General features: G+C 41.1%; 1 protein-coding gene and 1 non-coding gene across 6 annotated transcripts in view; both read right to left on the minus strand.

The window, feature by feature from the left end:
- Positions 1-16551, minus strand: part of trim9 (tripartite motif containing 9) — a 42657-nt gene extending 26106 nt beyond the window's left edge. For 4 of the 5 annotated variants that reach the window (XM_039786409.1, XM_039786407.1, XM_039786408.1 and 1 more), the window contains exon 1: positions 15556-16547. In XM_039786409.1, coding sequence (XP_039642343.1) covers positions 15556-16389 — 834 coding nt within the window. In that variant the 5' untranslated portion in view covers positions 16390-16547. Of the gene's footprint in view, positions 1-15555 lie in introns of all 5 variants that reach the window. The other variant, XM_039786410.1, reaches the window with a different exon arrangement.
- On the minus strand, positions 9361-9434 carry trnak-cuu. Its single transcript has one exon. It is a non-coding gene; the product is annotated as a tRNA-Lys (tRNA).
- Positions 16552-23726: the final 7175 nt, after the last annotated feature.

Consider the following 23726-nt stretch of genomic DNA (forward strand, 5'->3'; position numbering starts at 1 on the left):
GGCGCGTCCACATGATACAAGCCTTCCATGATTGCGCACATGCCCCCACCACTCCTCGATGCAGTTGATAGTAGCCAAGGAGGACATGGAGGATTAAAAAAACATGATGGACTCTTCAGAAGAGGTAATTATCTTCACTCGAGTTTCTGTGTGGGAAAGTCGCCGGACGACACAATCTTCTGAACATAGTCATACTGAGAAATACAGAGAGAGTTGTATGGAGCTGATAGTCTTAATTAGCTTTGTAGCAACTAATTTGGCAATGGCTTGAATGTAACGGAGATTTATAATATCAAAAAGTTACACAATAAAGCTTTAAGCCAGCCTCCTTAATCACATAAAACCTGAAGGTAACGTAGAGCTGAGACGACCTTTCTATAATCGATAAATCGTTTAAGTCGTATTTCAAGTTAAAATGTCAAACGTTCTCTAATTTTAGCTTTGTTTTTCTATTGCTGTCTTTTCGTTTATTTGTATACGTTTTTATCTTGTGCTCCTGACTGCAGATCAAGTTTCCCATCTGGGGTAATAAATAAATAAATATATATATATATATATATATATATATATATAATAATAATAATAATAATAATAATAATAATAATAATATATATATGGGACCTTTAAGACTGACAGCAAAGACTCATGGAGGCAGCCCAGCATGCTAATCCAAGCATCTAAAGTTATTTTAGATGCAGATTCCCAGGTCAGTATGGCCTGTTCAGGTCTAAGTATTAGGCATATAAACAACCTATACACAGCAGTGATGCTGTGAAAATCTCCTAACTCTAAGTTTGTCAGTGTTTAAGTTTTGGATGAACTCAAAATTGTCACTCCACAAACAAAGCTGCTTTTCATCGCTGCTGAGAAACTGACATTTTGAAGAGTCAAAGTTTTCACCCCTGAGACAAAATGAACGGTCAGCCTTGTTCTCACACACAAAATGACATTTACAACTAAGATGATTAATGTACAAATAAAGCACTTGACTGTTGCACTGTTTTATAACTGGATTATAGTCCCTGGTCATGTGGAGAAGAGCTTTGTGCACATGACGGGAAATACCATAGCTTTGGATGTGTGCGATGACAAACAAATGCTCCTGTTTGGATAGCGGGGAAAAGAGACATTCAAAAGAGAGATTCATGTATGTGAAGCGAGGTTTGTGTGAACATGGAGGTGACGGAGCGAGAGGACGCGGCCTGACCCTGTGGGAACCTCTCTTGGTTGAGTGAACATCCGTCAAGTTGGGGAGCGTATTGTCTTTGTTGAGGAAAAAAAAAAGGTTATTGGGTGTATCGAGCTAAAAGAAAAAAAAAAGTCACTTCAATCCAGGAAGAGAGCAATAAAACCTTGAACTAGCTGATACAGTGAAAACCCCTGTGAAAACAACTCTGTGTCAACGCAGCTCCCGGCATCTGACGTTAGCTGGTCAAATGTGAATCTGTCTGCGGGGGCCAACAGATGACCTTTGACCCCAGCGTTTGGGAAACCATGACAGCTGCCGCTAACATGAGTCTACTGCACCAAGGGACAGTCTGAGCCGGTAACAGCTGAGCAAAGACTCAAATGTAAACTTTCCTGTAAGAAACGTCCTCTTTGTTAACTCGGGACTCTTATTTCAAAGTCTCAAGAGACCTGCACGTATGAAAACATATGAACTGTACGTTTTTTTCCCATGTTAGCTTGTTTGTTTGTCACAAGGACATCTCAAAATGCTATGCACAGACGTTTGAGGACAAATAAGCCTTTGGATGGAAGCTCATTCCCAAACTTTTTAAATTATACATTACCAATATTTTCAATTCAACTCTAAGGGAACTTATTCCAATTCAGAGTGTAGTTAGAATCAATTATTACAACATGATCAAGATCAACATGTCATATTTCATTTGTTTAATCACTACAAAAACAGAACTGTAGAGCAAGTTGCAGTTTGGGCGCAGTTACCTTTTTAAAACAAATGCCACATAATAAATATAATCTGAGATATAATGTGCTAGCATCCAGGCTAGCAGTTTCCCTGTTTTCAGTCTTTATGCTAAACCAAGCTAAGCCGGCTTCTGGCTTCATATTCAATGTACAGAGTGGTATCGATCTTCTCATGTAACTCTCAGCAAGAAAGCAAATAAGGGTATTTCCCAAAATGTCACACTATTCTTTTAAGGTATTTCTATGAGAGAGAGAATAAAACATGGGAATGGAGGACAAATCTTGGATTGGAAAGGAAGAAACAAGTAGATCAAATCCAAAATAGGAAAAACCAAAGCAGACAATTCACATCCCTCCTTCCTGATGCATTAGGTGACTCCGGGTCAGCCTAAGTTTCTGAGATGAGAGTATTTCTGAGTCTCTGAATTCATGCTACGTTTTATCTTATTGAGATCCTGCCAATCATACTCAAATCATCCAAAACGTTCCCTCCGACTCTGGTGGTTTCATTGCAGATAAGTAAGGTCACACCTGCTCTTTCAGCTTGTCCTAAACTGGAGTTCATTTTCTCTTTCAGCTTTTTCATTTTCCTCTCTGTGATACAGTGATGGACGTTGAGGGAGCTCCTGGCCTCGCCCAGTTAACAGTCAGCGTGCGTTCAGTGACAGAGCAGATGAAATGAAAAGCCCTTGATTGTCTGGAGGCGTTTTTCCGCAGTGTCTGTTCGAGAGCCTGCAGAGCTCAGTCCTCAAAACCAGGTCAAAACGTGCCATGAAAGTAGAGGCTGTTTTATTTCTGCACAGCTTGAGGCTACTTCCTGCTTGGTAAAGACAACAGTGCCATGGACGGCAGGTCGGCATATGGAAAGACAAACTTTAGCAACAAATCGGTTGAATAGCACCATTGGACACACACCAGAGCTTCACAGTTTATGATTAGAAAGGCGTAATTTCTTTTGACACAGTTTACGGTGATAATGGGGGCAGATGCAACACTAAATTCTTAGCACATTTTGAAACATTAAGTCCTTGAATTCAGACACAGCTAGAAAAGAAACAGGTACAAAACTAAAGTACAACCAACTATATATTTTTTCAGCTTACTGTACTTCATCTTATTCACTTTAAAAAAACAAAACATGCACATACAGTATAGGATACAAAAACAAGGCTAAAGCAAAATGTTAGCATCTTCATCTGATGATTCACGTAGAAGACATAAGGATAAGCGTAGAGCTAGTTTGCTGTAGTATTAAAGCAAAGAATTATAAATAAAATGTTTTATAAAATGAATTATAAAAAATAATGTAGTTAGCTAATGACGTGCCGTTCTTTGGCTTTGGAAATAACGCTGCAGTAGGTGTAAGTAGTAAGCTAACTAGCTGGACATGCTAACAATTGCAGCTTACATTTTAGCAGACAAACATACTGTTAATCCATTCCTTATAATTTAGCTTTTGTGTTTTTGGTTTTGATAAGGCTAAAACACAAAAGACACCACTCTCCATCTCTATGTATTCCCTATGTATCGCTCATGCTATGCTTGGTTAGCCTACTGCTAGTTAGCCGGGCATGCTAATGTTTGCAGCCAGCTTTAGAGCAGATAAACACTTTGTTCAATCCATTCCTTATATTCTTTATCTTATGTTTTATGTTTTGGAAAGGCTAAAAAAAAAATCTTAGCGAAGGGTCAATTGTGGGAACCATGAAAAGATTTCCATCATTTCTAAAATGATTGATGAGAACTATCAGCAATAAGATTTTGAGTTTGTGCTCAACAGTTTTCCAATTACATTAATGCAACGCAAATTCAAGCTGGTTCAGGGACAGTCGAAATAAAAGCATCGTGCAACATTAGTGTAGAGAAGAGGATGCTGGAATGTTTGCAATGAGCTCTGGAGGATTTGTTCAGGTGGTGGGGGGGTTATGGATGTCCCTGCTATCTGGGAGCGCTAATCATCTCAGTAATTAAGCCGAGTGGGAACACGTGCATGGCATGAATAATTCACAAGCGGCTCCAGGGCCATTCGGCGTGTTTCATTTTCTCTCTGCGGCCGAGCGAACTAGCCAATCTGTCACAGAATACCGCGTATGTCAGAGAGGCATCAGAGCCAATTTGGATTAAAGCCCCCACTAGGAAGTGGGAAGTGCAAGGAAAGGAAGCGGTAGTTGTAATGTCACTGCTAAGCTTTTAAAACTGCAGGAAAGGAAATGAATTACTCTTCAAGGTAATTAGAAAACACACACATATATATATCTATATATATACAGTACATGAAATGTTTCTACAGTAATGTCCTACTTTCAAAAAGATGTGTTACCTCTCAGAGAAATGTTTTAAGTGCACTGCTCTTTCTCAGAGCTTTCTCTGGTGTTCTTTAAAATTCAATCCTCAGTCATTTGGTCACACGCTGTAAACGGGTAAACTTCTGGTGAGGACAACTTCTGGTGACAGAAAACACCAAACAAACAACTTCCACTAAAGCCCTACGATGAAAGACGGTGAAAAATGACTTTAATTTTGTACAGCTTGATCAGTGATTGTGTTTCCCCCTACAGTTATCACTAACCTAAGACTCTAACATGAAAGGTTGTGGTTGTTTACATGCACTGCCGCAGCCCTCAGAGAATACAGTTTGAAATATTAAGTAGGCGACTTGATGATATTTACTGTCCTGGTAACATTTCTGTTGTTAAAAATTAAGCTCTCACATCTTCCAACATGCTGGAAGAGTTCAGATTTGGCCAGATCTCCTCTGTGTTTAACAAGATCCCATATCCAACCCATCTTCCACAAGCAGAACCTAAGTGGCTAGTGCATTATTCATGGCTTATATCTGCCGTCATTAATAATGCAGAAGAAGTCGTTAACTATCCACACAATGAAACTCAGATGAAAAAAAAGTTTCCAGTTTCTTAATGTGAGAAAAGGAGTCCTTATTTGACAGACACATGGGACAGCGCAGCAGGAAATGGGGCAGTAGTGATCTATTCTTGTCAGCGCTGGATTTATCTGGCCAAGACGGCGTCTTCTGCAAATGATCAGGTCGCCTGTATACGCTGATGATCTTGTTTAAATGTGTCAAAAAAAAGTACAGAGAAAGAGTGAAATGGAGAGGGTTGATACTGATTAACCTGTGGAAGAGGAAGGTGTTTTTTTTAAAGGTCCTGTCAGGTCATTCAGTCAAGTGTCAGATTCTCTCTCCTGTCACTAAAGCCCATTTGTTGGTAATTGAGTAGAATCTTTTTTTAGTATCCATTTATTTTCTGGGGTGGAAACAGCACAATTCACGCCCATCTGGGAATCGTTCCCTATCTCTCTCTCTCTCTCCCCTCATTTTTATCATCTTGTCAGCTGTCATATCAATAAAGGAATACAATCTCTCTTTTTTCTTTAAAAGGTATGTTTCTGCAACATTTTGGATTTAACATTTGAGCTTTATCATCATAAGTCAATATGTTGATTTTCCTACCTAAAAAATGGTCAGACTTTAGGCCAACAGTTTTCATTAACTTCTCTACAAGTGTGTGTGTGGGGGGGGCAAAACGTTCAAAGGGCCTGTACACCCACACAGGTGTTTTAAATGACCATGCTTGATTAGCCTCTAGTCAGATAGTGGTCCTTTCTTTTACTTGGTAAAAGTCCTGCAAAATGGAGGATAAACAAGAAAAAGAGAATAGAGTTGTGATCACCAAACTCTATGTGCTAACAAAGATATAGGTGTAAGTAGTCTTGCCCTAAACTGGTGCATCAAAACTAACAGGCCATCAATAAAGTTTGTTCACGCTCAAGCAGTTCAGAGGTCTAATCAGGCAATGTAAGTGAAAACACCTGGTTGGATGGACTGTAGGTGTGTGTGTGTATGTGTGTGTGTGAGTGTGTGAGTGAGTGTTAGTGTGTGTCGGAGCTTTGAGGTCTGACGCTGAACCAATTTTAAAAACGAGGGCTTAAGCAGTTCCAGACATGGATTAAATTAATGTGGTTATTAATAGTCAGAGAAGTAAAACGTGCGGCTTATGTCAGGTAGTCTGTAGTATTTAAGGCAAAGTCTGACCTTACCTCACCTATTCGGTGGAAATTATGTTGATATTTGACTTTTTTTGGGCTAGATTTTGATCAGTCATTGCTGTGCAGTACAAAGCAGCTGGTAAGCATGGCAAACAGACACATCTGTGGTGAAGCTGGAAACAGGCTGGGAATGCAAGGGAAAATGAGAAGGAATGCACTGCATGCATCAATTATTATAATTCAGGTGATATGTCAGACAGCTATATGACCACCACCAATCAACTATGAAAGCAAAAACACATGACAAGTTGCCTCAAGTTTAAGAAATGAATGGCCAGGGTGGACACCTTTTCGGCCATTATGTTCAGAATCCACTTTCATGCTCACACCAGGGTCACTTTTATGAAAAAAAAAACAAGAACATTGTTATTGCAAATATGATAAGTCAATATTTGGTTTAACCATCATTTATCTGTGACAGTATTCTTGCTATGGTTACCTGCAGTATTGAGGGCAGCTTAGATAGGAACAATGTTTGAGGTGTCCCAATTTCCAAATATATAATTATAATATATATATATATATATTTAATAGACATCTGTCAGCCAATCAAAAAAAGGAGTTTTCTGTTGCCGTGGTGCATCAGGCTACATCCTTTAACTGTCCATCTGATCGTCTGAGATCTGAGATCACAAAGTCAAGTCTGTAGTTTTCCTTCGCCATATCCGGGATTTTGACCTCACCTACAGTTATTTAACTCAGCCAATAGGATGAAGCTCTCTTCTTATGAGTTCAAATCTGATTTCTGCTCTGTAAAGTCTTGGTTGTCTTTGAGTCACAAGAACAGCCTGAGGATAATTACATCAGTTCCTGTCGCTAATGATGATTATGCTGATGATATTTATGGCGATAACAATGATGAAAACAGGGTCACTGCAGGCTTTAACCTGTCCTCATCTGCTGAACAGATTTCAGGTTGAGCTCACTTTCTTACGCAACTGATGTCCTCATTTAATGTGGGCTGACTGTGTTATAGGGCAGATGTGACGAAGCATAACACATTATTCTGTTTTAAAACCCTCCATTAAATCTATCTAACTTTCTTTTGTATTGGACTTATTTATGAACAGAAAAGAAAAAGAAAAAACTTCCTTTTTTTTCTTTCCCAGTCGTGCCACAACAGGGAAACTGGCACATTGGAGTTTTGAGGCATTTATCTCTCTCCAGTTATACGCCTGGAGCGTGTTGAAATATTCAGCTGGTCTGTGTTCCCACCCAGAAAAGTTATATAAAAATATGTCAAAACAAAAATCCCCCTCAATGCATAAGTCAATGTTTTCTGTGCGGACAGAAGATGACAAGATGACCCAGACTGGACATGAAATATTCGGTTAAAAAGTATCTCGTCAAACTCGATGAGACATTCAGCATCGATCTACCTCCTTTTCCTGCACATTCTCTGTTTCACTTCTTCTCTTTGGGCATTCTGGGTCATTCTGTCGCTCTCCTTTTCCTGTTCTTTATCTACCTCTTTCATTAGCATTTACACAGCTAATCTCTTTACATGGCAGCTCGAGGGGTAAATATCATCGCCTGTAATCGAACAGCGTCAACCTAAATGGCTTTGAGACATCCAAGCCCCCCCACACACTGTGAAATTTCATTCTCTATAGACCTCTGACCCGCCTTTGTCCTCCGTCTCATCCCCATATCAGTGAATCAGTCTGCTATCATGAACAACAGCAAAAGTGTCTTTTATCTGCACAGAATCACTTACAGCAAAGATGATGTACTTAAAGATTAGAAAGATTGTCATCACACTCTAATGACTGACTCGTTCTAAACAATGTAGGACTCAGGAGGACCCAGGACATATTCACTCACAAGAAAAAGCAGTCATGACTATTTATATACAAATGCATGCCAAAGCCAGCACACCAGGCCTCATATCATTAAGTTTGCTGACGACTTGGTAATAGTGTCGCTGCTGACGCACAACGACCCTGAGTATGGCGCTACTTTAAATGATTTTACAGAGTGGTGCAAGTCGTCTTTTATGAACATTAACACGGCAAAAACAAAATAAATGCTGATTGACTTTAGGAAGAATCCCTCCACCCTCTCTCCTACCCTTATTAACGATCAAGCTATAGAAGTGGTGAAGCAATATAAATACCTCAGTATTATAATAGACGATAAACTAATCTTCGAGCCACAAGTTGACGCTGTCTGTAAAACAATCACACCAACGCATGTTTTTTTATCGTAAACTTTGCAATTTTAATGTCGATATGTGAATGTGTTTTATTGTTGTTTTATTGAAACTATTCTTTCTTTTGCCTTTGTGAGCTGGTTTAGGTCCCTCACTCTTAAAAACAAAAACAGGTTGCGATACATAACTAAAGTGTGTGGCAAAATTGACTGACTTAAAATCTCTATATGAGACAAAGACCCTGAAGAGGGCCCAGTCAGTCCTGACTGATATAAGCCACCCCCTAAACAGCTACTTTACGTTGTTGCCGTCTGGCCACAGATTCTGTCTGCCTAAATGCAGGACAAACAGACACAAAAACTCTTTTGTTCCTGCTGCTATAGGCTTTGTTAATAATTCAAATATATATATATATATGTATATATATATATATATATATATACACTACTCATTCTGTTGTTACATTACACACACTCACACATGCACAAACAGGACCTTATATGTGCACTAACAGAGAGATGTCAGAGGGAGGGGGCTGCCCATTAAAGACACCCTGGTCTAAATCTACAACATTCCACTTCCGGGATTGCTCCGTTGCCGCAGGAAATTCCGCCGGATGCATGCCTTTTCGCCAATGTCCGTTTCGTTCCGCTTTCTTTGTGTTGGCATTCTAACCTCCGGTGGATTTCTGAGGACTATGGTTAACTGCTCCTCAGATCTCTGCAGGGTAAATCCAGACAGCTAGCTAGACTATCTGTCCAATCTGAGTTTTCTGTTGTACGACTAAAACAACCTTTGAACGTACACATTCCACCAAAACAAGTTCCTTGCTGAGGCTATTTTGCAGAGGCGCCGATGATCCGTACGGCTTTTAGCACCACCCATGACGATTGTGATTGGTTTAAAGAAATGGCGATAAACCAGAGCACTTTTTTCTCCCATCCAGGAATGCTGTGTGGACTAGCCAGACCATCCTTCCTCCGCAGCACTGTGGAGGATGGTCTGGCAAAGCGAGACTAAAGGCACCCTGAGCAGATAAGAGTTTGGTGCCTTGCTCAAGGACACCTCAGCAGTGCCCAGGAGGTGAACTGGCACCTCTACAGCTACCAGTCCACACCCGTTCTTGGTCGGTAGGGGGACTTGAACCAGCAACCCTCCGGTTCCCCAAGCCTCAAATCCCTACAGGCTGAGCCACTGCAAAACACAAGCGCCCAACGTGGGGCTCGAAACCCACGAGCCTGAGATTAAGAGTCTAATGTTCTACCAACTGAGCTAGCCGGGCTCCCAGCTGCTGAATGATCATGTTTTAAATACTGTATATTAAAGCAGCATTGATATATTTATTGGCAACTTGGGGACAGCGGACCAAACTGTAAACACAACATTGACATATTATTACACATCACCAAGTCCAATATTCACTCTCCCTATTATACTGTTCTAGTTAACCAGTTACCAAGTTAAATATCTGGTTCTTTAGCTGCTAAAGACTCCACTATGTTCACCAGATGGTCCCTAACTATGTCTTTCTGCTGTACAGTTGCTTTATTAGAGCTGTTTTGCTGAAAACAGGGCAATCAATTAAACGTTCAATTGACGTTGCAGAAGCCTGTGTTTGAAGCATGTGACCAAATGACTAGATGTTGTAGTTTATCGGGGGACAGTTGACATTAGCAAAATTACTTTGATCAGCGACTTCTAATTTCAGTATTTGCAAATGTTTGGTTAAATCGCCAGCTGTACTATATCTCCGAAGATTTGTATTGCTAATGAATTCTACCAATTTCTGTGTGAAAGAAGCCAGATACACATTTTTTCACACTTATTTATGGTAAAGCCGTCATTCTGTATTTTGCATCTGGACTGTTAGTTGCATGGCACATTTAACTAATGAAGTTCATTAGTCCTCTGGATGGGACAGGTGCATGCTGTCTTTGTCTGGATGTTCTGAGTGTTGAGCAGCCACACAGCAGGAGCGAGTGTGGATACAATGGATCCGGAGTGACAGCCAGCTTCATTACTATTAGCAGACAGGAGTTAAAGCAGGACAGAAGGACAGGGATCACGCCACCAGCGTCTGACTCTTCAAAGCTTTTCCTTCTCTGCTCCCGCTGAGCTCAGGCAGAGCTGCAAGTCGCTCATTCAGACACGAATCAACTGCTGCTGACAACATCGGCCTCAAGATTGAGACGAGTCTTTTAATATCCGTCCCAGTACCTGCTCTGCCTGTCCTCATTAGCCTGCTTTTTGGGACATCTTGGATGAGAGCTTGCAGGGTCTACGTCTGTTGATTTTGTGTCATGGTGCGCATGCCGTCTGTTTATGTCAGGAGGCTTAGGGTCAAACACATGCTGACCTTAAAGGTGAGCACATGTGCTCACTAGAAGTGAAAAATTCCTTAAATCACTTGCAAATTCCTGAAATGACTCACGACTACAACCTGTTTTTCGCTTGCATGCAGAGCTCAAAGGGAAACTTTCGGGGTTGTCGGGTTAAAATCTCCCCTGCTGCCTCTAATTTGTCTCTCCTCCTGTGGCAAGAGGGCAAATACTAATTACTAATTTTCTGCTACAATCTGCTATTTTCTGCACACCCACGCATCTTCTTGTACTTCTATGTGATTAATCACTTTTAATTGCCACTAAACACACCGAGGAGACAGAGCTTGACCTAGATTGCATACGGGGTCCTGTGCGACCTCTTATGACACCCGTGAAGAGCTGAGAACCACTCACCATGTCCAGATTTACCAGCCCCTTTACTTTTTTTTTAATGTAATTTACAGAGATTAACACAGACATCCTGACACCACAAAAGAACCCTCTGACACAAATCTGAAAAGGCAGACGAGAACCGGGTGAGTCACACTATGTAGCTCTTGAATTTCTACTGAAATTGACTTTGGAGACATAAAATTGATTACCATCGCGGTTTAGACACGGTCAGGCAGTCCAAAAGGGAGGGTTGGAGATAAAACACGGTGTTATTTATTGCCTCGGAGACCAGCGGAGAAGTTGAGAAGACGTCCGAGCAAAAAGCGGGAGCAATGATCTGTAGCCACATTCATTTAGCCACACAGTTTCTGTAGAAGGAGGAGGGGAACGGCTGTAAAGCATCTGGGATGGATTCCTCGTGGGGTCCGGTATCTTGGAGACCTCTGCTGCTCTGCACAACATCAAGAGGGATTTGGTTGCCATGGCGGCAGGTGGTTCAACTCTGTCTCCATAAAGAGAGAAATGTTTCACAAAGATAGAGAGCCGACAACATCGCGGACGATGACGGTGCAGATTAAAAACCTTGAAGAAAAATCCCACTTGGAGAATAGAAGAGATCTTATTAAATGATATCAACGAGCGTGCGCACTGCTCTGAAATGTAAATGCTGCAGGTGTAGATTTAAGATGCCGTCGCTGAGAAACAAGGTTCAAGTTTCTTAGTGTTGTACTTCCTGCATCAACATTGGACAGTGACTCTGAAACATGCAGCGACCCAGTCACAAGATCAAACAACCAACAGCCTTGATCAGTTTTAAGGGCAAAGCAAGATATTAATGTGTGTGTTTATGTGCATTTGTTTCTGGTTTCTGTATATTATATTGTATTTGAGCATATGGTGAGAGCATAGATAGGCCTGTATTTGAATACTGGTTGGTTTTTGTATATGGCCAGATCCAAACCTTAAAGGTCCCATGACATGGTGCTCTTTGGATGCTTTTATATAGACCTTAGTGGTCCCCTAATACTGTATCTGAAGTCTGTTTTATATAGACCTTAGTGGTCCCCTAATACTGTATCTGAAGTCTCTTTTATATAGACCTTAGTGGTCCCCTAATACTGTATCTGAAGTCTCTTTTATATAGACCTTAGTGGTCCCCTAATACTGTATCTGAAGTCCCTTTCCCGAAATTCAGCCTTGGTGCAGAATTACAGCCACTAGAGCCAGTCCCACAATGAGCTTTCCTTAGGATGTGCCATTTCTGTGTCTGTAGCTCAGGGGTCGGCAACCTTAGGCACGCGTGCCACCATTGGCACGCGGGACCTTAACCAATGGCACGCTGGCAATATGTGTGCAAGAGAGTTATTGATGTGTTGAAATCATGGTTGAAATGCTGAAGCACTCTCTCATCCGCATGCCAAATTACAACGTTCACAGTTGCGCGACCTGTTATTTATGGTAGTTTGATTGACTCATATCTCTGACTGGGAACAATACAAAGAGGGGGCAGATGAACTAACGCTGGTCTCGTTACTGTAAGTAGGCTACATTAAAACCTTTGTGAGTTAAAAGTCAATACTTATCAATGCAGTCACCTGTGTAGACCGGCTTAAACATGTTGGAGGCGATATTTCAATCTGCTCTGTCTGCTCAGTACACTCTTGTCCACCGCGCTGTTTTACGCAAACACAGCTCTACTCTGCAAATAGCAAATTTTTACAAAACAAGCTAAAACAAAAGCTGTCGGTTTGTAGTCTCACTGTTTATCTTAGTTTGCAGGGAATCTTGAAATTTGGACAAATTCTTATAAACGTAAGCTGGCTGAAGAAACCATCCTCTCCGCTGGAGCGGTAAATATGGATGCATTGTAAGACCAAAACAAATACATGTGGCTACTTAATATGCACGTTAATGACGCAGTCCTTATGTTCGTGTTCTTCATTCTTGATAATGATGCTGGTTGTGTTATTATTATTTTGCCACAGCATTGTTTCATTGAAAATGAGGCATACAGGACCTGCTTATCAGTCCATTCATCATTAAAGCTGTCTTGACCAACTGCCACTTTGCTGGTTTGAAAGCCATGATGTCTCTCTCTCATGGGTGGGCCAAGTTCTCTGGGCCGGCAAAGCAGAGAAAGGGGAGGTAACCTTGCTCCTTATGACCTCATAAGGAGAAGATTCCAGACCATCTGAGCTTTCATTTTCTCAAAGGCAGAGCAGGATATCCAGGGTTCGGTTTACACCTATCGTCATTTCAAGCCACTGGGGGACCATAGGCAGGCTGGGGGAACTCATATTAGTGCCACCACTTTGGCTACATCCTTGAGTTTCAGCTAAAGATGATGTGGATTAAGCACAAGTACAAGTGATGCATGACAATCTACAGTGAATCTGCAGGATATGAAAAACAGTTTTTTCCCTAAAGAATTATGTGAGGAACGCCCTGAGGCTCTGAAAGATGCCCATTCTCAATACTGCCAGCTCCGAACTCTCAGCCATCTGTTGCAGTTCTGCAGGCAGCAGCTTCAGAACACAGGTCAGAAATAAGCAGGTGCCACGATAGAAGCCAAAAAACAGGGCGACAGGCTGCACCAATATCTATGGTAGCATCGATTGGTTTCTAAAAATGCTCCTTTAGCTCTTTTTTCCCCCCAGTTTGGATCCAAGAAAGATGAAGCAGAAAAGGTAGGCAACTTCTCAAGTGATGGCAATTTGATGTGAGTGAAATGATCAACCCCCCTCAGATTTTTCTATCAATTTTACAATTGCCTTATACATCTGAGGTGACACACCATCTTCACAGCCATCTAGAAGAGATGATTGCACTGGAGGGCTGTTAAATGGCTGCTTTGGAGACCTACAAGACCAATTCTGACTGTAAATGACAGCTGATCTACAGTACACCTGAAGGGAGACAACGGTTTGTGTGTGTGTGTGTGTGTGTGTGTGTGTGTGTGTGTGTGTGTGTGTGTGTGTGTGTGTGTGTGTGTGTGTGTGTGTGTGTGTGTGTGTGTGAGAAAGAGAGAGAGATAGAGTTTCTTGTGAACAAAAAATCAATGCATTCACCATATTTTTGGTTTTCTAATGAAAACCAGGCAACACCATCACTACACATCACCCTCCCTGTGTGTGTGTGTGTGTGTGTGTGTGTGTGTGTGTGTGTGTGTGTGTGTGTGTGTGTGTGTGTGTGTGTGTGTGTGTGTGTGTGTGTGTGTGGGTGTATGAGTGAGTATTGAAGAGCGTCTTTATCTAGCTTTACATCCTCCCTCGCTTCTGGAAGCGGAGAATGTGGAGGTGAGGGTTACAGCTGCCGAGGCGTAGATAAACTCAGCTCTGCAGCTCTCTGAAGCTTCTCCCTGCCCACCAGTCGCGTAAGGTGCACGCTATTATGACGGGCCCTAGTGCACGCTAGTAAGTAGTTATAAAACACACACACACACACACACACACACACACACACACCATTAGGCATTCGGTGTAAAGATGTGCTCAGTCAGTCTTGACAGTTTTCGCGCCTAAACTAGCTACTGTTATCGTATCGTCACATGATCAAATGGAGATGACATTAGACAATGTCTACATACATATTACACACAAAAATACAAAAGAAAATAATAAATTATTCATCTCAGGGGTGCAAAATTGTCAACTTTTAGCGAAAATAGCCATTTCCAAAATACATTATTTGTGTGATTTCTTTAGATCTGATGTGACTTGACCAGATCTCCCCCTTACTTTTGTAGCAGTAATTACATTAATTCTATGGTGAGATTTTTTTGTTGCTAAAATCGACTGTAAATCCAAATTTTAAAGCCAATATCTAATCTGAGTCACTCTCAATCCTGCCCAAAACATGGAGGGCCCACTCGGTCTACACAGACAGAGTGGGCCCCCACCCCACCCCACCTCACGGGCCCCAGTGCAACCGCACTGCCTGCACTATCTACATTTACGCCCCTGCTGCTCACAACAACTCAGCTTCCAAAATAGTATCTCAATCCACAGTAAAGGCCTGCATGTGCTTCACTGCTGGCTCTTATTAAAGCATCGCTCCAATATTAGCCATGCCTAATGATCTGTGGGGCGCCTGTTGAGCTGTCAAAGCACAGAGGGGAATGGAACATATATATAGAGTGAAGGAATCTGCTATGGAAGCTCGGGAGACAAATAGGCAAGAGCTGAAATCATGCCAGAATCACTGTGAAACTTAAGTTCATCATTTAAAGGAGAAGAAACAGATGTAATAGAAGCAGTTTCCTGTTGATAAAGGAGGCCTGCTCCTGGCTGTCCAATCGTGAACAGAATTTCAAATAGAGATGCGTCCTGACAGCTTTGCGCACTAAACACAGCAGAGTTCTCAGTTTGGAGACGTGCGCATTTCGTGAAGCTGGCTGAAATGTGATCTAGAGTTATGTCGTGGAGGTAAATGCATCCACTTCCTACATTGTGCATTGTTAAACATTCATTTAAATCCAATGTGACAGAATGAATTCCCACAGCTCTGTATATCTACTGGATGCTAAGCGGAACTGACAAGATAGCGCAAATGATTTCCAAGGCAGACTTGTTGCTCAGCTCAGAGGATGATGAATCATTGTGAATAAACACACATACCCTACACAGAAAAGACGCACTTGTAAACAGCAAATACAGATTTTGCAACTTTATATTCTCTTTACGCACGTACCTTGTGCAGTTTCCACATTGCGCCCAAAGCTTTTACTTCATGTGTGCCGTGTTTGCCTTCTTCCAAACACTGATAGCACACGGGCATCTTACACTGTACACAGTACATGCTTAAATTCTCCAGTTCGTGCTCTGTGCAAGTGGAGATTTTGCGCGGACTCGTGCGGCGACTTATCCGCCCCTGCGCTGGCGGCACCAGGCGATGCTTGGCGAGGGGACCGCGGGGAGGATGGCACCGGAGGCGGCACGGGTCGCAGTAGAAGACGTCGCACTGCTCGCACATCACGGTGGCCTCCTTTGGACTCTTCTCACAGAGCTGGCACTTGAGAGCGGCCGCTTTGCTCTGCTGATACCTGTCCACAACTCCCTCCAGCACCCGGTTCTTGGGGAATCCGCGGAGCCCCCGCTCGTCCAGGATTAGGCTGCGGTGACACTGCGGGCAAGTGATGCAGGAGTTGCGGGGGATCGGGGGTAAAGAGCTGGGCTGCGGTAGCAGGTGCTGCGGAGGAGGCTGGGGGACAGACGGTGGAAAAACCCGCACTCCGTTTGGTGATTTTTGGCAAGGGGTGGTCGGAGTGCTGATGAAGCCCCCATAGGAACCGTATCCACTGTCCGCCTCACTGTACAAACTCATTTTATCTAAATCTAGGTAATCATAGTCAGAGACGCCGGATCCGGAGGCTCGGCTGCTCTGTGGGGACTCAGCGTCCGGGGTCTGCACAAGAATATTCCGAGCACACGCCAGGCAAATGTTGTGGGAGCACGGCAGTATGATGGGCTCCCGGAAAAAAGAGCCACAAACAGGGCATTTTAACTCTTCCTCCATTTCATCCATGGCTGCTTCTGTGAGGTGAGAGATTCCTCGGGGGGGTGTGAACACAAACAGGAGAAGTTAACAACAGAGTCTCAGCTGATTAAGTCTGCTGCTCTGTTTGTGCGTCAACGGAGCTCCAGTCGCGTCCTACTGGCAATACTGCAAGTGCAACCTTGACCAGAGGAAAGGCATCAGCACCGAGGAGGCAGGCTACCCGATACGACACACTCTTCACCAATAGGCAACCAGCATCAGCTCAGACTGGGTTACCATTGGACAACCAGTGGATTCCAAACAGCCATTGGATAAGTCAACTGTCAGTGTGGAGAGGCTTCGCTAATGAGCTTTACAGCGAGATATAACAACAGATAGGCTACTAGTGTCTTAGACATAACTGAACATGTAGCCTAGGCTACCAACCTAACTGTTAAGGGGATTATAAGGAAAACAATGAGAGGCCATCCTTTCAATGCAGAACAATACATTACAATGTAATCATCATGCAGATATAATAGATAATGTATAAGTAAACCAAAGACAATACTGTTTATTGTTTTAGAAGATGCTCTCTTAAGTCGATTAGTCTATTAAAGAGCAGCAGTACAACAATGTAAACATATTCAATTAGCCTACAAGTCCTGCATTCAAACTGTTACTAACACAAAAGTACTGAAGTATTATCAGCAAGTATGAAAAGTAATAGTACTCATGATTTCAGATTGTTATATGATTATATATTAGGCTACATCAATGGATCATTTTTAATGATACATTAATGTCTAAGCAGCCTTTTAATGCATTTGAACTGGTAGTTCATTTATAACAATGCATCACGTTTTATAATGTCTTAATCAGCACTTGTAATGCAACTAACAGAAATGATTGGTCAATCGATTGGTTTGTCTGTAAAATGTCAAAAAATTATGAAAAATGCCCGGGGCAAGCTTAAAACGCAGCAATACATCTTCAAATCTTATACATTAAAGTCCTACAGTACCTTGTTGTCTTATATCGTTATATATCGTCATGTACTGTACTGTCTATGGCACACTGTATGATTGATAATTAATGCATGTGTTTGTATGCAGCTGTTGTCAGCACTTCTTGCCCCAGACAAATTTCCTACGGGACAATAATGTTTATCTTATCTTATCTATAAAAAAACAAAAAACATGTGAATATGATAGAAAAGAAAAAAAAAAGAAAAAAAAAGAAAAATCAACAGCAAATTCTACTGTTTGAGAAACTTGAGCCAGTGAATGTCTGGCATTTCTGTTTAATAAATGACCTACTGATTAACTGTATGTATTTTTCAAAATTGTTATTAATCTAAAAAACTAATTGATTAACTGACTACGCATTTCAGCATTATACGGCTGTTAAAAGAATATAGTGGTGTAAAAAGTACAATATTTCCCTCTGAAATGTAGTGGTAGTAGTATTGTAAAGTAAGGTACCAATACTCAAAACTGTACTTAGTTATTTTCCACATCTGATTTGACTGACAGAAACAGGACAGACTATCTCAAATATTCCTTAAGCCAGGATCTGCATAATAGAAGTATGTGCATCTTTGCATAGCAGATGCACAGTATAAACTTGCAGGATTTGGGTTGTTTGTTATTTGAAAAGCTTCTCCTCTCAGCTGCTGAGGGACCAAAGATCATTCCTGGGGATTGAAAACATGGAAACTGACACCTTATGAGATAAGATAAAGCAGCAGCTCTCAAAAGAGTTTTTTCTTTCAGTATCCAGAGCCTCTCCAAATACCTCAGACATCTCTGAGACATCCATGGCAACGTGAGCTCCATAGTTTCAGTCTTCAGCGAGGCTGTTGATAGGGAAAGAAATGAAATAATCCCATTTTACGGAATGCTTTCTCAGACCCACAGAGGGCAACGTGAGGCCACTGTGATTACATTTGCATATTTTGTAAAGCAGTTTGAGAACGAGAAGAGCATTCATATAGACGTCTTTGTCTAACAAAAGTAATGTGTCCAATGCATCAGATTGTAGGCTGTTTGATTACCATATCAAAGTGGAATTGGGAAAATCTTCTTGAGATCTGTAATAATGTTGATTCAAAGCAAATGTACTTAAGGAAATAAAAAAATAATATGCCAACGAGTTGATACTTATTCATAGAATAACTGTCATGTAAACATACATATTTTGACTGCCGTTAAATATGATAATCACCTATAAACTCAATTGTGCTCCTGATTTTGTATTTTGTAACACTATTAAAACAATAGGTGTTTCATTTCTATCCTTTAGCCTTTTGTGCTGATAATGCTTTCGCTCATAATTCTCTTATAATTTGGGAAAATATACAACAAATGGCAAGTTTATCCATGTAAATATTTAACCAAATACAACATGGATCTGAACCAAGTTTTTGTAACAAGACCATCAGCTATTTTTGGATGTGTGTTTGCTGACGCCTCCGGCATGATGACATTGTTTTCTGTGTAATCTCCTCAGTTTGGGGCCACACTGCATCTTTCCTGTTTGCCGCCTTCGAGTAGAAAAGTGGCCAATTCTCCTGAATGTCAATTTCATCTTTTAATCTCTCTGTGTCAGTGCCAACTCTCTCCTGCTGCCAGGACAGACACACCATGCGGCTCTGAGAGACAATCTTCACAGATTTCTTTTGACTTTTCAGTGATCACATCCCAGAATGCTCCTAAAGTCTGTGATTAAGTGTTTTTTTGGTGACCTTGTGTGCAAGAACACAGAGGAGGCATCATGCAGATGACAGATGTAAAAAAAAAAATAAAAAAAAATAAAGCAAAGCTGCTGATTAACTGACTTGTTAATCACAACAGTAGCCTAAAATCGAATTAAAGGAAAAGTGACATTTTTGCCACGTTAACGGACTATACTTTTAGGATTGTTTTTTATACAGCCTAATAAAATTACTGTTGCCAAGCCTGACACATGAACCGCTTTCCAGCCAAGTAGTTACAGGAACGTAGTTAAAGGAACAGTCCACTTCTAAATAGTTCTACTAACTACTCTCCCCCAAAACCGGTTTTGCCATTCGCATTCACACTGGCCAAGTGGCCATAGGAACTGGTAGGAGGGGTAAGGGAGTGACGCAAGCACGGCAACGGTCTTTATAGCGTCGTCACTTGACTTCAGCGCTACAATAAAGAATAAACGGAGTTGGAACGGTGGCGTTTAAAGACTAGGCTAAACAGAGAAACACAGAAGACGGAGGCGCCAGCGTAATATGATCCTAATTAATATGATGGAAGAAGATAGAAGAGCAGAGCGCAACAGGCAAACGAAACGACGGGTAAGTTTAACTAGCATTAACAATTAGCTGGTTGAATGCGTGATGTTTGTCTTATGAGTTAGCATACGTAGGCAAATTGCAACAGACAGTGAAGAATATGTACTGTTTGTGATTCAGATGTTGCTAGTTCACTAAGGGTTCCTAAGTGGAAAAGGGAAAATGACCCTGCCCTGAAGTAGGAGCTGAAAGAGTTACAGGAACTGCGATCAGAGGAACTTAATAATCCCCAAACTGGTCCAGGTGGAACACAAGAAAAAAAAGAGTTATAGGAACGTTACGTTCTAGGAACTGCAAAAATCCCTCCGGTCGGAAAGCGGCTATGTAATGCAGTTTACAATGATAATGCTGGCAAATTCTTATTCATTTTTGAAACAATGGATCCTTGATTTCAGACAAAGGTAAGTCCATGCAAAATCAGGCTTCTCATTTCTAGTAGAGATGGTCCAATACAGATATCGGTATCAGCTCCGATACTGCCTAAAACGCTGGTATCGGTATCGGGAAGTACTGGAGTTTATGCACCGATCCGATACCACGTAATAAAGCCCTAAAGAAAGTCTACGTTAAAGTAGTTTATTTATGTTCTTTTTCCATTATAACTGACTGTCAAACTGCATAATAAAAGAAAGTTCTGTGGCATTCATTGTTTGTGTTTGTTCATGTTTTACAAAGAGTTTAACCTGAGCCAGACCGACAACAAAGATAGAAATAATATCACATATTACTATCCACATACAGGGATAGTAGTATACAGTTGTTAACACATAATAAAATATATGACACACTGGTATCGGATCGGTGCTCGGTATCGGCCAATACGCAAGTTCAGGTATCAGAATCGGTATCGGGAAGCAAAAAATGGTATCGGGCCATCTCTAATTTCTAGCCAGTCACCATTGATTTTCCCAGCTGAAGTGACAGTTGTACCTGGCTAGCTAGCTAATAAAGACTTCTTGAAAAGCTCCTAAATGCATCACAACCCCTTCAATACTTGGATCTCTTGCACACCAGAGGAAAAAAAGCCCCATTGTTACTTAAAGCAGTATTCAACCCACAGTTCAATAGAGCTCACGTAATTTATTGGAGTCTTCCCCTCCATCGATAAGGGATAAAGTCTCCTTTGTGAGTCTATTAACTTTATCAACACAGTAGTCTCCCTCGGCAGCCCCAGAGGCATCAAGCAATCTGTGCAAAGAAGTTACACAGACTGCAGGAGCTTTACGGGAAACACAGTCAAGCTAGATGGGAATCTAGTGATGGTATTGTCAAGATATGAATAGGAAGTGTTTATGTTACTGAGCTCTGGCTTAAGAAAAGTTGTTGTTTTAGAACTCTTTAAAGGATGACGCTACTGTAATTTTAGAGAATTGATGGTTATATTGAGTCCAAAATTACACAGTGAAGGAAACATACTCTCTAAACAAGCTTTGGCATTTCTTTTGTTTTGAGTTAAAGATAGAGAAGATTTAAAATTGCTTTATTTTCCAATTGTAGTAAATGAGAACTGTCAGCATTATCCTGGTAATATTTGTAGTTTTGGAAAAAAGATTTTTATGTCCAATGTTGTTCTCACTTTCTGCAATATCTGAGCATGGCAACTACAGAATGGGTAAAGATTGTGGTTATGGCAAATGAACAAGTCCAACTCCAAATCCAATAACAAAATACATTGTTTGTTCATGTCCTCTAGAACGACACATACTGTATGTGTTTGTGTTTTCTGATCTGATGCCCCTATTATTAAAATGACATAATTTGTCTGTGCTTTCCAAAGCCTTACGTACGTAACTTAATTTACATGACCAACTTACTTATTTTAACCCACAAAGTTGTTTTGCTGCCTAATCAAGAAGTTTTGTTTGAATTCACGTTAATCACGTGTTTAAAACTGACATGTTGCGAATTGGAACAGGGTGTCAAATGACTCAAGAAAAGCCTAATTTGCGTTGACATGACACACAAAATGTCCTTAAAAGTGGAGTGCTATTTATACGCCATCATATTAATTGTGACCAATAGTGGTCTTTGCCACTTGGACATAAACATTTGTCGTTTGGGGCACTTGTTGAAACGACTGATGCTGTCATTCTTCTTAGGAGAACAGTCTCCAAATGAAATAAGATTGAGGTTTGGCTTGGCAAAAGTTAAGATTTTAGAACGATCATGGTTACAGTTAAGAAAAACACAAATGGTAGTTGCAGTTTTGTGGTCTTCTACATGTCGGACTTGCTGCAGTACACACAAATCCACCACCCAAACCTACACAACTTTCCTTAGTTCCTTAGCTTGGCATTAAACGTTGGCATTTGACGTAAATCACGATGTGCAGAATTGCCCAATATGGACATAATCCCCAGGGATATTGGGCTATTTATGCAGTGCATTTGCGGCTGACAAAGCTCATGGCTTTATCTAACCTTCAGAATGTACTGAATCAAACTTATGAAAGTGCTGCCTAAACATCACTTGCACACTCACCTCCAGTAACCTTTCCTTATGCAACAGTTCTCACATTATCACCATCTGCTATTATGGTTCTCTGTAGCAGAACGGGCAACTTGGCTGACAAAAGCCCAAAGTCACTCTGCTGACTTCTTGACATCTCAGGCCAAAAGCAGCATCTTCGACAACCTCAAATGAACTCATGTTTATGGATTCAGCACCATCTGTGCCCTTCACAGTCACCTGAAAAATGCATTTTCCTGATGCAATATTTGTAAATTAGGCCTTCAGGGAAAAACTGGGAATGGTGCCTCGTGTTTCTGATTATTATTTCTAAACTCAATATGCTACAGAATTAATGACGGTAAACACAACTTTGAGATGTTTTTTTTCTTCCTGTGGTTATTAAAGTGTAATTTTGGTCTCAAGATTGATATTAATCCTGAAGAAAAAGTGGGAAAGTAAGGAGATTAAATATAAAACACAAACACAGCCTAAAGGAAAAATGCAAAGTTACACAGGTCACGTGGGCGTTTTGCATGAGGCCAACGGTCTGACCTTAATTCAAGAAGAATATTACATATATAATAGAAACATTTCACAGCTTGTTGTGTGTATTAGTTAAGAAGAAAAAAAAGTGTCATTGCCAATTTGTAGATACGATATTTCAGATTTTTCCATTTGATCACAAGTCTTCAACCTTTTCTCTTCACTACGCTGATGCAAATAAAATAGAAATTATATCAGGGATCATACACTATAGATTCACATTTTCTTTTGGAGAAGGCACAAAACATATTTGTATTGCTTAATGCCAAGACGTGCAGAATTATGGACATCAGGGAATGACTGATCCAGTGAAAGGGGAATTGCGTTTGTTTATCTTCTTGCATGCTGAGTTTAAATATTGCAGTTCTGTGCAGGGAATCAGCACAAGAGGAATGCCATAATGATATGTTTCTGAGCCACTGACTTGGATTGGCACGTTGCCTCTCAGTGCCATGTTGTCAGTGAAGATACAACGGCCAAAGCAGCTGAAACTGCAACTGAAATGCATTTAAGTGCTCCATTGTGTGCTGAGCGTTTCTTTCTCTGCACACAGCCTTTCTATAAGAGGGGCCAGGGTCAGAGTGATTGTGAATTTCCACAAAACAAGCAAGCGACAATGCACTGCTGCATCGCTAATGGAGAGCAACATTAACAAAAGTGCAACTGTCATTTTACTGTATGTGTGGGCTGAGTAAAGAGACATGTGATCAGAAAAAGGCCTCCACGTGCAGCATCACTTTTCCTGTCTCCCATTGAAACCGTGCAGGCTCTGCAGGGAATCTGTGCTGCAATTAATAGCCTAATGATTTTTTATCCTAAGTAGGATGGGGATTTGCAACTAAAACCTAGCTCTCCTGTTGCACAGGGACTTGCCTAATGTTCTCCTAACCCAGAGAAACCTGAGGATTGAGCACAAAATGTAGAATATTGATTATTTTCGGTCTCTAAACACGCAATCGGTCAAATGTACGTGTTTCTAAACTTCTGTGGGCTAAAGCATACAAATGATGTGACATGTAGTTTGAAATTAGTTGAGCCACGCTGTAATCAATGTGTCTTTGGGGAT

Source organism: Perca fluviatilis, chromosome 20 (genome assembly GCF_010015445.1).
Source record: "Perca fluviatilis chromosome 20, GENO_Pfluv_1.0, whole genome shotgun sequence".
NCBI classification, from domain to species: Eukaryota; Metazoa; Chordata; class Actinopteri; order Perciformes; family Percidae; genus Perca; species Perca fluviatilis.